We start from the raw sequence: 16,416 nt of genomic DNA on the forward strand, positions 1-16,416 counted from the left end.
GCTTTTCATCCTGAAGTCCGGCCTGAGGAGTTTTTAATACAAATTCAGCCTGCTACTTTAAAATTGTGTGATTAATATTCAATTCCGGTGCGCTAGCTGGGAAACTGGATCGGCCACCTCCTCCACAGATCAAGGAGGAGTGAGGATTAAGCTGTGAATATATAGAACCTACCCAGAATATGTATTTGGGATTCTGTTGTGTGGGGACTTGAACACCAAGGTTCTGTCTTCAGTACTTTGTATGGCCTCTGTTGTTGCGGTACCTGAGTGCCTCACAATCTTTAATGTATTTATTCTCATATGAGATAGGGAAGTGATGATATTACTGCCATTTTATAGCTGGGAAACTGAGGTTCAGAGACTGTCACTTGCCTAAGATTACACAGTAAGCCTGGGGGAGTGGGGAGTTTAAGCCAGGTCTCCTGATTTTTAGGGTAGCACCCTAGCCACTAGACCATGCTTCCTCTCAAGGACTCTGCAAACAGCAGAAGTTCAACTCCCTCTCTGACCACACCCATCCCACCAACATTCTCTGTCTCTTCAGGCAGGATCTTTCCAATGTGGTGCTCCTGGGGCTAGATAACTAGTAATCCTCCCCTGGGCCTGCAGGTGTCTAGGCAGCAGGAAGGGGAACACTGGGTAGCCTCTCTCTCTCTCCTCGTAAGATCATTATAGGCTAAGTATGGGCTGCATTCTTCGTTCCAAATGCTTGTCTTGGTGAGTGGATAGGGTGTAGGAAGCAGCACAGTTTGCTCACCAGCCTGCAGCTGGGAGCACAAAGGAAAATGTTCCTACTGCAGCAGCTTCTTGAAAGGTCCTGGGGGCAGAAAAGCCCCATAATCTTTACAGCAGTAACGAGGAAACCTCTGGAGTTGTAGCTGCACGCAAAAAACCTTGGGCTTCTCTTCCCTAGCATTTGGTGCCAAAGAAAAGGGTATGTTTCTGCCCCAGAGCTGCATGCGTTGTCTTGCCAGCTGCCACTGGCCTAGGAACAGGGGAAGGGGAAATAAAATTCCCCTGAAAGACTCAGTTTGGGGGAGGGAGTGGCCTGTAGCTGATGGTCTCTGTTCCAAAGATCATGTAGGTAAGCAGAAGTCACTTAGCCCAGGAGCATGGTGAGAGGCAGTTCTTCCCTTAAGCCTGCAAAAGTATACCAAGGTCAAGAGTGTTTTTGATGATCTGATTCATGATGCACCTTCAAACAAATCTGTAGGGAAAATAATGACTCTTATTTGGTCTTGAATACCCTCCCCACTCACACTGTCAGCTGAAAGGGGGAGTGAGTCAGAGCAGAGGCACTGGAAAGCCTGACTCAACAGCAACCTAAGGTATTTTCTGAAGCACTTGTGCCAGAGTGCATATTCCAGAGAGAGCTCTCCATGCTTGCTTTGGAGACCTGCTCTTCCTAAGGTTGCTCCTCCGCCTCTCCCTTGCCTCAGTATAAAGGGCAGTTCAAGTTGATTGTGAGCAGCATAAAAACAAGCAGTTACTCAGTCCTCGGGGAGGAGTGAAAGTGCTGGCCTAAGCCAATGCTTCCAGCTCTTGTTAAAAGCTTTCAGGAAATGAGGGTGAAGTGGCTATAGAAGCCAGAAGGGCCGTCTTGGTTAGTTTCAACTCCATCTGTTGCAGCTAGTAGATTTTAAGTGAATGTGCAGGAAAGTTAGACAACTGTAACTTTTCCCCCCACTGCTCTCACTTCTGCTAGACTTGCCCTGAGTTCCCTCTGTGGACAAATAACTTGCCTTCCCTCTGCTGCTAAAAGATGGTTCTGCATAGAAGAGCAACACATAGGCCTTTTCAGTTGGGAGAGCGATGATGGGCTAGGTACATTAGCAGGGATGGAAAGTAACTGCATCTGATTCCCTGAGGGTATTTGCACAGACTTTGACTCTTAAGACACCAATGTATTCCATTTCCTTTCATTAAGGTGCTGCCTGCAGCTGGATACTGTGGCCTAATAGAGAGCTAAAAGAAGAGCTGTCTGGAGACCTGAGCAGCTTGTTGGGCTGGATTTATGGCTGTAGGCAGGTGTGTGGTTTTTGGAAGCAATGAGCCTATTGTGCTATCTAATATCTCCCCTAGCTTGTGTTCAGTCCCAGGCACTAATTAATTGAGGGCAGGTGTCTGTAATTGCAGGTTCCCTTGCCTCTCATATGCTTCTCTCTGCTTATTAAGGACATTTTAAAACTCTTGCACTGGGGGTTTGCTCGGTGACTTGTTGCTGTGTTGTTTCCTGAAGCAAAAGATTTCTGACTGAATAAAATAGTCGCACCCTCCCTTTTAAAAGAACAAATGACAGTGCTAAGAATGGTTCATTTTTGAAAGAACAGACAATATGTTGAATGTTGCTATGCAGATTGCCACACCTCTAAGAAGTCATTTAAAGAGCTTGAGAACAGCTTTGAACACACAGTATTTGCATGGTTGACTTGTATTCATCCTGCTTCCTAATGCTTATACTAGCTTTTTGTCCAGGTTGCTGAAATATTTGTGCTATGTTTTTCCTGTATCTGTAATCTCCAAAGCTGTGGAGTAAGTCATGCTGCACATGATGCTGCATTAGTTCATACCTCCCTGCAGATGGATGGTCCAGATTTGGCTTTATTAAGTGTCTAGCAAGACTGGGAATCGACTGCCTTGTTAATTGTGATGAGTCTTCCATCTTCTTTGTTTTGTGTACTCACTACATAGAATTGAAACATTCAATACCCTGGAAATTAGTCCGTATGTAGATTCCCTTTCAACAGCTGTAAATTAAAAGCAGATGAGCAGCTGAGTATACAGAGGATCCATTAAAGGCAAATAATGTTTAAAACATAACTAGACCCTGTCAAGTTAGACAGGCTCTGCAATTGATCTGTTGGTTGATGCAGACTGTTCTAGACAAAGACTTATAGTTCCATGACTATAAGCTTTTTAGTATAGTGAGTCAGTCCTTATATGGTTGTACAGTAACAAGCACATTGTTTCTGCTCAAAAAATAATATCCACATGTGTCTACAGTGCATTATTTCTGCTCAGTAAATAATATACCCATGCTATGTTATTGGGCTTTTTAATGGGAGCCTCCATTTGTCTTGTCTAGAGGGAATGTGCCTGTTTTACTAAGAATTGGGCAGAAGGACTTTTCCCATGAAAACTAGAAATATCTGGAATCTGACAAATGTTGTTGCTATCCAAGCAGTTGTACAGAATAAGATCAACAGGACTTGCACTAGTGGCAGGCCTTGTCTAGTTAAGGTGAAAGCCTCTTTTGAAATGGCCCCTTCTCTCAGTCTCGGAGAACTGAGACACCTCACTTTAAAGACACCCAGTTATTCAAACAGCCACTGTTAAGAATATAAGAACAGCCATACTGGGTCAGCCAATGGTCCAGTATCCTGTCTTCCGACAGTGGCCAGTGCCAGGTGCTTCAGAGGGCATGAACAGAACAGGTAATCAGCAAGTGATCCATCCCCTGTTGCCCATTCCCAGCTTCTGCCATACAGAGGCTAGGGACACCATCCCTGTTGGGTTTGATTTCCAGTTTGCTGTGGAGCAAAATGATCAGATCAGAAAAACTTTTAAAGCTTTACAGGATCTAGAGCTTTTTCCAGCAGTGGAAGCCAAAGCTGTTAGATTTGTTTATAGTGAAATAAAGTATTGGGCAGCAGGGAGCTATTAGGATCACTAAACTCATGTCTTTTCTTAAGAGAACTGCCAGGCAATGAAGTGAAGGAAGAGTCTAACCATTTCCTTCACTGGAGAGAAAATGAACTTGCCAGCATCCTATTGCTTTCTCCTGTGTATGTGGTCTGACAGTTTCAGACTGATTGAGTTGTGGATCTATTGTAGGTACGTGGCACTTCAGAAAAATCTTTAACCAGCACATGGTGAGCTCAGGCTGCAAGTTTATTTTAAAAAAAACACTCCCATCAAGAAACCACATTAAAGAAAACTACCTAGTGATTCACCAAACATTTTGTCTGTGCCTTTGCGAACATACAGATTATTTCCTATCTGAACTTTGAATAATGGAAAGGGTCAGGCTACCACTGAAGAGGAGAAAGGGGCATTCTGCCCAATACCAGTCGTCACAATATTATGATTTGCATCCAGCAGCACCGGTTCAGTCTGTTCCCTGCTGCTTTCCACCTGAAGGAGCGAGATGCAAATCATCTTTTCTGCAAAATGAGAAGGTAGGGAGTTAAGGATGGTGTTTGAGAGTAGGACGCTAGCAAATTCTGTTCTACAGCCAGGGCCTTTCCGTTCACGTTGCAGCCCTGACTCAAAGAAACTATTGCACTGACTCGTCTCAGTGAAGAAGGGGGCACTGGCATTTCCAGGGCCACAGGCACTCATGTGCGGATACCATTGTCATCTGCAAGGCCAGAATCCAGGGCGAGCCTCTCACACTTAAAATGAGAGGTATGTGCACAATCGTCATAGGAGCTGAAGCCACCTTCAGTGCTATCAGCATCTAAAGCTTTGTCCCATAGTGGCAAAAGAGCAGAGGGTCCCAGAGCATAGCCTTGGGTTTTTAATGAATTACTGGAAATCACGATCCTGTCATCTGGAAACATTCTACCTTCTATCACCTCAAAACCAAGCCAACCTGATTGCAGAATATATGGAAACTCAGGGTTAGAGAAGAGCTATCTTGTCAATTATAAAGCGGGTATTAATGCTACTAGGAGCTATGTTCCCTAGATCATTTTTTCTTTATAGGACTGTCTAATGCAATTGTATCTTTCTTAATATGAAATTAATAACAGCACTAAAACAAGAAACTTTAAAGCTTAATAGTTGGGGTGAGGAAAGAATGGAGAAAACGTATCTGCTCTATCGTAGGTACCAGCAGAGCTCCATTGGGACCACAAGTGAATAAGAAGCACTGAAAATGGAAGATGTGCCCGCCTATCCTGGGGCATGTTTGTCATGTGTGAGGAGGTCTCAGCAAATCCCCCCACCAAACAAAATGAACCGTGAAAGCAATTCTTGGAGGGCACAGGTAACTCAGAGCAATGTGTGTGGGTCAACAGAGGATACTGTCCTGTAGACAAATATTTCAGCTGTTGCTCTCTGGATCAGTTTTCAGGGTGCAAAGTAACTGCTGTAGAAATCCTCAGAGCCGGATAATCACTGATTCTGCAGAATCCTTTAGCTCCACAGTAACCAGACTTTGTAAGACTGAAGGCTGCACTAGCAACTTCTCAGGACCTTGAGGACTACCTTAATCTGCATATATATTTACATAATTGATCAAAGGATAAATACACAAGTGTATTTTCTTGGGCATGGACCTTCTTGGATGGAGTAACAGAAATATCTTGTTGGATGTGTTCAAAGTGCTTGCAACCCCTCCCAGCTAGATGTCATCCACACACTTTATAACATACACTCCGCTCCATTATTTAAGTCGCTAATGACAATATTGAATAGTACCAGGACAGACTGCTGCAGGGTCCTACTAGATACATCCTCCCAGTTTGACAGTGAACCGTTGTTGATGATCCTCTGAATACAGTTTTTCAAACAGTTGCACACCTACCGTATTGTAATTTCATCTACACCACGTTTCCCCAGTTGCTTTTGAGCATGTCACATGGGACAGTGTCAAAGCCTTACTAAAGTCCAGATATATTACATTCCCCCTACCCAGTAGGCCAAAGAAGGAAATTAGATTGGTCTGGTAAGATTTGTTCTTGACAAATCCATGTTGGCTATTATTTATCACCCTATTATCCTCCAGGTTTGAACAAATTGATTGTTTAATAATTTGTCCAGTATCTTTCCAGGTATTGAAGTTAGGCTGACTGGTCTATAATTCACTGTGTCCTTCTTTTCCCCCCTTTTAAAAGATAGGTGCTATGTTTGCTGTTCTCTAATCCTATGAGGTTTCATCTGTCATCCATGAGTGCTCAAAGATAATCGCTAATGGTTCAGAGATTGCTTCAGTTCCTTAATACTCTAAGGTGAATTTCATCAGGCTCTGCCAACTTGAATACATCTATCTTATCTAAATATTCTTTAGTCTGTTCTTTTCCCTATTCTACCCTGAGATCCTTCTTCCTTGTTGTTTATTTTAATTGTGTTAATCATCTGGTTACAATTAACATTTTTATTGACAACTGAAGCAAAAAAAGCAATACACATTTCAGCTTTCTTTCTCTGGGTCGTCCTTTATTTGGTCTCCTTCCCCATTAACTAATGGACCTACGCTTACCTTCATCTTTCTCTTACTTCTAATGTGTTTATTGAACCTCTTTGCCTTTTATGTTCCTTGCTAGGTGTAATCCATTTTGTGCCTTAGCCTTTTTCATTTTGTCCCTACAAGCATGCGCTATTCTTTTATACTCCTCCTTAGCAATTTGTCCTCATTTCCACTTTTTGTATGATTCTTTTTTGATTTACAGGTCATTAAAGAGTTCCTGATGGAGCCATGTTACTGTCTTAACTATTCTTCCTCTCTTTCCTCCACATTGGGATAGTTGGCAGTTGCGCCTTTAATACTGTCTCTTTTAGAAACTGCCAGCTGTCCTGAACTCCTTTTTCCTTTAGAGATCCTTCCAACCCTTCCTATCAATTCTCTGAGTTTGAGGAAATCTGCTTTTTTTATGTCCATTTCTTTATTTTGCTGATCTCTCTTTCCTTTCCTTAGAATTACAAACTCTATCATTTTGTGGTCAGTTTCACCAAAGCTGCCTTTCACCTTCATATTCTCAATCAGTTCCTCCCTATTAGTCAGAATCAATCTAAAATAGTCCTTCCCCAGTGTCAGAGTCTACACTGATGTCAGGTTATCTCGTAAGGATCAGGGGAACGTGGCTACTGAGCCCAGAAGATGGTGTGTGCTACACAAACTACGTTTCCCATAAACCCAGGTGGACTCTTTTTGTTTACCTTCATGCCATCTGCAATCAACGAAATTCTAAACCTAGAAAACAAGTGGTCCCAAAAATAAACAAAACACCCATCTAGAGTCATTGAAACATAATTAAAACATTTTATGTTGTTAAACTACAGTACAATGTAAACTGTTTCTTTTTTAAACTTTTGAAATGCACTAGATTACATCTTTAAATAATCACAAACTTTAAAGTTCACTAGAAGTGGTAACAGACCCTTATTCACAGACCCACAGTTCTGAAATATTTCAAACGTATCATTATTTTCCAGTCTTCTGGCATGTCTTTAAGTCAGTAAAAAACCTGATGATTTTAAATGTAGGGGATATTGCCCTTCCACAGTGTTCTACAGGTATTTTGGGGGGAGAGAGAGCTGTGTAAATGTCTTCTGCTTTTTGGGTTTATTACATGCATACAACGCTGATTAAAACTGAGCAAATCTGCATCTACTTTGTTTGGTTTAAAGATGAGCGATTGATTCCCTCCCGCCACCCCCGCTCCAGCAACATATTTCATTGAACTTACCAGGAATCAGATAATGAAATATATTTCTTGGGAGAGAGGGTGGAAACCAGTAAAACTAGAGACTTATCCTGTCCAAACTTCCTCCTTCGTTTGGTAATACTGCACCTAGCTTTGACCTTGGCTTTATTTAACGCTGATGGAATATGTGCAACAATGACACCTCACTCACGATCAAGATCAGCTCTTCAGCACAGCCGTGTAATATCGAGCACCTGGCACCATTAGCCCTCAGTGCAATATTAACAACTGAAGCTCATTATTTTCTTTCCAGAGACCTGCTCCTCATAAGAAGCCTAATCATAATAGGTAAGTGAGTCACAAATAGCATGTAAGTCCTTCCTGCTGAAATCCAAGGTGAGGGTGCAACAGCTGGTTGCAACACTGCGAGTAAATTATCATCCTCGTTGGGCCAGACTCATTCCTGGTGTCACTGCACAGTTGTTGATGGAGTTACACCAGTGCTGAATTCAACCCATTGAGTCTAGTGATGGTTCTGTGCAGGTCTCACTGGCTTAGCCCAGTCTTTTCCAACAGGAATCTCTCCCTCGATTTCACGACCTGTTATAGGATGTGCTTATCATGATGTTGGGCAGAGCGTTCCGCCGCTTCTTCCAGGAGCCCAGCTCCCTCGAGTACCTCCTGATCTGCCGGAACCAGTGGTGAGTCCGTGCCCTGTCGCCATCCCGGAACACGAACGCCTCCCGCCTGATCTCCATGAGTTCAAAAGTATCACTGCAGTCGGGGTCTGCAGAGACGACGCAGTTACTCAGCCTCAGGGGCTCCCTGAGCAAACTGAACTTCCCATTGTTCTTGTCCCTGATCAACACCAGGACTGCATCTTTCACGGGTCCCAGCTCTGTAGCCTCGAGGCTAGACTCAGACACTCGCTTTATGTTGACCATGAGCAGCACCTGTATGTTCTGAAATTTCAAGGTCTTGCTGCCCTTCTTCACCCACTGGCCATCGGGCGGCTGGGCGAGCTGCAGGAGCCCTTCCATCACAAAGCGTGTCTCCTCCCGCAGCCAGCCCACGGTTTTGATGGCAGTTTCCCTCATCTCAATGTTGATGACTTCCCTGTTCTTCTTGCTGTCTTGGCGGAAGGAGCGCAGGGTCCACGAATTCCCCTCCTGCTTGGTTTTCATGTTGATGTGCTCCAGGTGGGACTCGATGCGGCTCTTAGCTTCCCGCAGGCTGCCATGATCCGGGTGGTACTCAATGGTGGCTTTGATGATCCTGCTGAGTAGAAGCGGGTACTTGGTGACTCTCTGCAAGGGGGCCATCAGGAAGGATCTTAGATTCATGCGCCGAAGCACCGTGTTGTCGTTCTGGGAAACGTTGAGGAATATTCTGTGGGGATTTAAAAAGGGAATAAACTCAGGGTTGGTTATTCTGCTAGCAGACAATGAAAATAAAATGCAAACGAAGGGGTTTCAGGATGCTGGTATTGATCCCAGCTCCTTAGGCGGCATCCTTAGCTACTGTGCGAACCACCAGCCCAGTCTGACAGCCGAAGTGCTAAAGGCCTACAAGCCCACAGCAGCACACCCAGGCCCGATTGGATGATCAGTCAGCACTCTCATTGGGTACCCTGACTACATAAAGGCCCCAAGAGGAAGAGGAAGCTTTCTGAGCAACAGACCACTGCTTCACCCGACTCTGCCTTGCCACCTCGCCCTTCCTCAACCCATTGATCCGGCCCCTTGCCAGGATCTTCCAGATACTGACCCCTCCAAGAACTCTGACCTTTGCCCTAGACTGCCTCCAATACAGATTGCTCCAAACACCCGCGCACACCTGACTAATAGTCTGGATTGCCCCTAGCCGACTGGGCATTACAAAAGGTGTGATGCTGAAAGGAGCTGAACACTTGTGATTCCCATTGGCTTTCACTGGCTTCAGGTGCTCGACATTTCCTAAGATCAGGCTTGTTACCAGCACCAGAGGAATATACCACATTATGGGATGGATCACATCCCTTTATAACAGTTCTCCACCAAAAGATTTTAAAGTGTTTAGGGCCAAATCCTCAGCTGGAGTGAACTGGTCTAGCCTCACTGGGTTCCATACAGTGGCACCAATTTACATCAGATAATAATTACAGAAATGCAGGGCTGGAAGGACCTCAAGAGACCATCTAGACCATCACCCTGCATTGCTGAGGCAGGATTAGGTATACAGGACCCTATACTACTAATACCTAGCTCTTACACAGTGATGTTCATCAGTAGATCTCAAAACACTTTGCAAAGGAGGTCAGTATCATTATCCCCATTTTACAGATGGGGAATCCGAGGCACAGAGCAGTGAAGTGACTTACTCAAGGTCACCCAGCAGCAGACCTGGGAATAGAATCCAGGGCTCCTGATTCCAAAGCCCATGATCTGCATACGAGGCCATACTGCCTCCCACTGGGGAATTCACTTTTCCAGTGGAATATCTGGCACAAGTCAGCAGTGACTGAGAGCTGTTCTCATCTGTGGACTGTTTGATGACCCGTATGAAATGAGTTTGGTGGGTCTCAGTCCAGTTCTGAGTGGATAAGTATTGGTATCACAAAATCTGTGTGGGCTACCTCAGCAGAAAGGCCAGACCTAATTGACTAAGGAGGGTGAATTACCCTCTCACTCCTAGAGGGGATCCCATCAGGCCACGATTGACACACCTTGGGAAGCCTGAACTTCCCCTGTCCTGCATAGATGGCTTCAGTTTCCAGGCTCCAGGGTTGGTGCTGTTCTGGATCTCTCCGGTCCCTGTAGCCCATGACAGACACACTCAGCCAATCTTACCTGAGTAGCTCTTTCTCCTTCTCCAGGGCATTGAGCATGTTCACTGAAGAGGACTGCTGAAGACAGTAGGTCTGAAAGGCCGGCAGCATATTGACAAACTCCAGAAAGATCTCGCCAATGCACACGGTCATCAGGTCCTCATCATCCTGCAAACACACAACCCGGTAGCCACTGCCGTCAGTCGAGGAGAGACGGGGGCTCATCTGGGGTGATCCCAAGCCACGAGCCCAATCCTGGGAATGCTTCCTGCTGGGCAGAGCACTTACTACGCTAAGCAATCCCACTGTGTTCAGGGTAGTACGCACTAAGCCTGGTAGCGTCAGCATGAAAAGAGTCTGTGGACCAGATTTTCAAAGGAGCTCAGCTCACTGAAGTTTGAACCTCAGGACCCCCCCGCCCTAACTTCACATCAGTGCACTCAGGCCCAAATCCAGCCTGATCTGTACTCGCTGAACTCAATGACAGGACTACATTGCCTTCATGGGACTCTGCCTGACCACAGGGCTTTGCCCTGTGAATGAAAGGAGGCGAAGTTGATTGTTTGAGCCAGCAAGGAGCTAATGTAATCTAAACCATCTTTCCCACTTTTTCATTCAAGGATCTCAATGTGCTTTACAAATGGGGATTAATGTCCCTGTTTTCAGAGATAGGGAAACTGAGCTGCAAAGGCTAAGGCCCAGATATTCAAAGGCATTTAGACTCCTAACTCCCATTGATGTCAATGGGAGTTAGGCACCAAACTACCTTTGCAGATCTGGGCCTAAGTAACTCACCAAAGATCACACAGCCTGTCCGTGGCAGAGCTGAGAATAGCACTCTGATCTCCTAAATCCCATACTCTGATGTTGCTCCCTGGGCTGAACTGCTTTCCTCCAATTACTGCTGACAGCACCTTCAATGTAGGTGATAGAGAGCAGCCTGCAGAACTGTCAGGCTGCTTGTTAGGTTCTTTGGACTTGCCAGAATTTGTCAGCTTAATGGATTTTTTTTTGCCAGGGCAGTGGCCCATCAGGAGCCCCCTCCCATCTAGCTGGGATCCCCCCTCCCAAGGGCAGGCATGTCATGAAATCCTGAAACCTGTTAATGAACTCGCTAGAGGTCCAAATCTACCTGCAAGGGAACTCATCCCCATATTTCTTGGAAACTTGCCCAATCCTCTCCTGGTGAAGGGATTCCCCTCACTCTATTCCCCTTTATGCTCTGTGCCACAGTTATCCTTTCCTGGCTGAAGAGTCTCCATTCAGGGCTCCTTCTAGAGCCCCTGTCTTAGGGCAACCTGTCTGTTTCCAGGGTTGGCAGTGGAACATAGAATCATAGAAGATATATCCATCCGAGACCTCCCCCACTGCAACTTGAGACTATTGCTCCCTGTTCTGTCATGGGAACTTTCCCCCTCTATGTGGCTGGCTCGAATGCAGCTCAAGTGAACACAGTCCCCATCTGAAAGCGGCTAGGTGACCTATAGAAAATGAAGAGCTGATCTTGGTCTCCTCCCCAGTGTATCACTTAAACAGGTCAGCGCCAGTGGAGACCAATGATGGAATTGGCTGGCCAATATGGATTACACCCCTGCAGGTCAGGGTGCGGCGGTGTGTGGGGATGGTGAAGGCAAGCTTGCATGACTGCACTGGTCTGTGGACAAACAGGGTCTTCAGCATGTAGGGCCATCAATGCAACAGGGGTTACTGCGGAGCTGTGCAAAGCACCCTCTCCTGCCACCACTGGCTTAGACCGCAAAAGCTAGGCTCTGAGCGTTCTCCCCAGCGGAGTGATCCAGAGCTACTACTGCCGGCCGGTCTGCCACAAAGAATTGCCAGGGCGGCCTGACGCCAGGGCTCGTACATGACACAGGCAGCGTTCGAGACAAAATGGACAGAAGTGAAGGGTAATTCAGCTACAGATTAGGGATTGCCTTGCCTTTGTTCTGAGCTATCAGGGCAGGCTGGTGCACCAGGGTGCTTTTAATGGCTCCCCTCTGGACCAGACAGGACTCTGTGATGCTTTGTAAAAATAAATTTCACGGTAAATTCCTGTTTTCTTTCCATGCGTGTAGTAGAGTAAGCTACATAATAAAAATATGGTGCCAGGTAAGGCCACTGGCTTTGCTTAGGGGGTTGTGTAGCAAGAAGCCTGGAGTTAGTGCTCTGGTGCTACCATTAGAAATGTAATAATTCTGTAGCCTTTTAGTGCAGGAATACATTGTGGTTGCAAAGAGGGCTGCAGACAAGGAAGACAGAGGCAGTCAGAGGGAGAGGGACCAGCAAAACAAACAACAGCTGCTTTCAGTGTTCATCTGCTCCAGAAATTGTTGAAGGGCAATTCTGACCTTGGCATACATCTGTCCTTCCTGTGGAAGACACTAGGAAGCTGATGCCAGGACTGCTGTGTTGTCAAGGTCATTGCAATTAAAGATATGCATGTGGCATGGTCTGCTGTGTGTGTGTTTCTCAAAGTACAAAAACTTCTGGCTTGAACTGATATTGCAGCTAATGGATTGTGTTCCCTTCAAAGAAAGTGGGAAGTCTGAGCTTGTCACCTGTACACCCCTGCTGGCCTAGGCTTATGGTTTGCCCTGCCACAGAATCTCTATCAGTGGGATGGGTATCTTGGGAAAGTACCCCTGCAGCCATGTGGTCGTGCTTGCATTGTGTAATGCTGTGGGTTATAGTCAGATGAGATGGTTGTCATACAATGCTGCACATTAAAGGTGACCGGCAAACTGTTTTTACAAAATGTCCTCAGCTGTAAGCAATGTTTGCTGAAAGCCCCCGGCAGCCAGGCTAAAAGGGGAATTTGGCATATCACAGGGCTAGCTTTGACTCTGTTACACTGATGTAAATCTGGGGTTAACTCCACAGTTTTTGGTATTCCAGATTTGCAATTGTGTAACTGATCAGAATCTGGCCCGGTTGGTTTCAAGTGGGGTTCTCTGTTGAAAAATTACTATGTAAAAATGGCACCTTCTGACTTAACAGATCTTCTCCTGGGATTTTGGTATCATATCCGCAACTTTATTAGTGGTTTTTACTGTTAGCCCGGCAGGGCCAACATGGCTAAGGGCGTATGAGCTGGAGTCTGTTCCTTCTGGTGAATCAACAACTCTGTGTAACAAATTCTGATCAGTTTCTCTGTGTGGCTAATGGATAGAGCTGGTCAAAATATGTGTCATGGACAGTTTTCCACTGGAAAATGGTGTTTTGTAACAGTCAAAATGTTTTGCAGGAAATTTCCAGTGGAAAAAATGTCAAATGATTGGAATTGAAATGGAGTATTTTTCCGCAGGACAGAAATTCTGTTTTCCATCAGCTCTACTAATGGGGTCACACATGCATAGATAAAAGTATAATCTATCTTGAAGAATCTTGATTGGTGATGGTGTATGAGAAGAAAAAATCCCACTTTGACTCCCCAATCCAAGGCTGAGTTTGCAGAGCTGACAATTTACAAGGAACGTCTTTTTACGTGTAAACTGAGCACCTGTGATCGAGAGACAATAAAGATGGTGCCCCATGATGTCAGTTTTACTGTCCCCTTTGAGCGCAGAACCACACTTTCAAATGTCCCTTTTGTCCTTTCTGATCCCAGACTCATTTACTCAGCTCTGCCCCATCTTGAATTTGGCTGGCCAAGTGACACTGGCTGCGGGACCCCACTGGAGCCAGCCTTTAGTTGGTCAGAAAGTTGTTTTGGTTTTCAAACATGATGTGGTTTTACAAAGGTTTCATTTTTTTCATTTGAGACACCTTGCCAAAGCACGTAACATATTGACCCCCTGAACACTGGTCCTGTGCTCCAGCTGACTTCCATGCTCATGGATTATTGCCAGCTGTCTACACATTGGGGCTTCATACCATAGTGGGAGTGGTTTGATTGGAGTTGGACATTGTGGGACCTACGCACGTTATGCCAGCTCTGGAGGGTCCTCCTACGCCTGGGTGATCCTCCCACGGCTGGCTGCACTCCTGGTGGCCCCATTCTCTGATATAATTTTTGTATCTCATGCTACTTCCAAAGTGACTGTTCTCGCCATTTGAGGTTGCTGCCTGTTTACAAGGTAATGTTATGTGGATGGTTAGGTGAAACCTCACTGAAGCTGGTTGGTGTATCAGCTGCCCTTCATTCAGGATAAATGTAAGAAGCAATTCAGCTCCTTGATGGAATAGACAACTGAAAAAGCAGAAGCCACCGCGCAAAACACAGGCCACCGTGCAAGGCTGGTCGGGAATCTGAGCTATGTGGGTGGAGGGGTTTGACTGGGGGACGGATGCAAAAGCAGGAGGTTTGGTACCCTTTGATGGAGTTGTGTGCGTGAGAAAGAGAAGCAGGAGAACCACCACAGAAGCAGCCAGAGGAGGCATCAAGGAAGCCCCAGAGAAGCACTTGTAGCATGACCCTGAGAAAAAGCTAAGGGAGAGAGACTTTTGGACAGAGTGCTGATGGGTAAGAGGCTGAGAACTGGGAAACAGAACCCATGAGCCCTATTCTCAGCCCCCCTGCCCTAACCATTAGACAATGCTGCCTCTCAATTAGTGCGATGATGTGACCCTATGACTGACCCAGCCACTGCTGCTATGGACAGAAAGCACAGCTGAGTGCAGGGACTGTACCTGATCAAAGGCCTGGTCAATTTCTTCTTGGAGATACTCCAGAAAATTTTCATTGAGGTCAATCAGCTCCTGGATATTGCTGAACACCACGAGCAGCTGTTCCCGCGTCAGCAGCCCAGCCGACTGCATCGGGAGGTAGAACTCCTCCCTGATGATCCGCAGGTCTTCGCCGTAGCTGGCTTCTGTGTGGACGAACTCCAGGATCGACTCCTTTCGCTCCGTCCTGCGCTTCTGGCACTTCGCACACAGGTTGGCTCTTCTCTTGCTCTCGTTCTGTGCTTCTGTCTCCACTGGGAAATCTCTCTCACCGCAGTCTGTGCAGGGCCGGTGTGCCTCCCAGGCCTGCAAAGAAGTCAGTGTTTCAGAGGCCCTGTTTTTCCACTTCCTGGCCAATGCTTGGCCGATGCCGCTATCCGCCCTCTCCACCTCCGCCGATCTGGTTCTGGTCGCGCCACCGGCCTCGGCATCGTCCCTTTCGTCGGTTATGCCAACAATGCCGCTGTCCGCGCTCAGGCTGCTGACATTGCTCCAGCGGTGCTTGGATCGCAGGGAGCTGCGCAGGGAATGGGTGTTCTCGTCAAAGCTGCAGCCGTAGGGGATGTTGGCTTTAGCCACCACCGGACCTGAGCAAAGCACAGACACGAACGAAGCTCAGGACGTGCACTGCTGACTGGGAAGAGCTCACTCAACAGACTCCGAGCTGGGGGCAGCCCTGGGAGCTAGGAGCCTAAGGGAGAGGATGAGGGGAAAACAGGGCTTCAAGTTGTCTCCCACCCTTCTGCTGCTGCTAGATGGAGAAGCCAGGTGGAGCCCCTCCACCAGTCCCACTGCTAAGGGGGCTTGAGCCAGCCTGTGAGTGCCTGTGTCAGTGGACTCTGAAAACACACAGCCCTGATCCACCGCTCACTTGCCTTCTGCGCAAGCCAGCTCCGACTTCAGACTCTGCAACTTACTGAAATCGGACCAGATCCTCCGCGGGTGCAACTCAGTAGTCGATGGAGCCACTCCCATGTACACCAGCTGGGGATCCGACCCTTACAATGGACCTTTAAAAAAATCATTTGTCCCCCCAGGGATTCAAGCTGGGAACTGGAGCACGGACATTGCTGCGCTTTGTGTTGTTACATGAAATGGCTTGTGCTCTCTGCCTACCATTTATTCTGCAGTGCTCAGTATGATGCCTCGTGCCAGGCAAATAATACATCCTTCTGCCCCCAGGGATTGATGTTTCAAGGCCGTAATCTGGTATGGCTAAAAAATCTGGTAATCTGGTATGGCAGTGGTGGGGGATGGGGTCATTTAGAAGATAGACCTAGAGGGAGCCAGTTGCCAGACGAACCTGTGAGTGCAGGAACCCCTCTATCTGTTATGAATCCCAGAAAACATCTGGTGGGGGGGTGTAAACCCCAGAGGAGTCCGGAAAGGGTTAAGGGGCTGCTGGGGGCCCAATCCACCCTACCTTGTGACCCGGGAAGCAGGTGTCAAGCTTTGTGGGAGGGGCTAAAAAGGGAGAGCCCAGCTCACAGACCTGGGGCTCTTGCTGTGGGTGGGTAGGATGGCTGGGGACAGCCCGTCAGGCCGCCCCGAGGGAAGGGAAGAGTTCATTTCTGT

The 16,416-nt window shown here is 46.7% G+C and overlaps 1 protein-coding gene across 4 annotated transcripts in view; it reads right to left on the reverse strand.

Moving 5' to 3' along the window:
* Positions 1-6,171: 6,171 nt before the first annotated feature.
* The window catches only part of LOC311528186 (intersectin-2-like), a 91,298-nt gene continuing 81,053 nt past the window's right edge, over positions 6,172-16,416 (reverse strand). For 3 of the 4 annotated variants that reach the window (XM_084642889.1, XM_084642887.1, XM_084642888.1), the window contains 3 exons: positions 14,806-15,428; positions 10,199-10,344; positions 6,172-8,759 (listed from right to left, as the gene is read on the reverse strand). In XM_084642889.1, the coding sequence (XP_084499015.1) occupies positions 7,964-8,759; positions 10,199-10,344; positions 14,806-15,428 (1,565 nt within the window). In that variant the 3' untranslated portion in view covers positions 6,172-7,963. The remainder of the gene's footprint in view (positions 8,760-10,198; positions 10,345-14,805; positions 15,429-16,416) is intronic. The other variant, XM_084642890.1, reaches the window with a different exon arrangement.

The sequence above is a fragment of the Lepidochelys olivacea genome (assembly GCF_965140295.1).
Source record: "Lepidochelys olivacea isolate rLepOli2 genome assembly, chromosome: 11".
NCBI classification, from domain to species: Eukaryota; Metazoa; Chordata; order Testudines; family Cheloniidae; genus Lepidochelys; species Lepidochelys olivacea.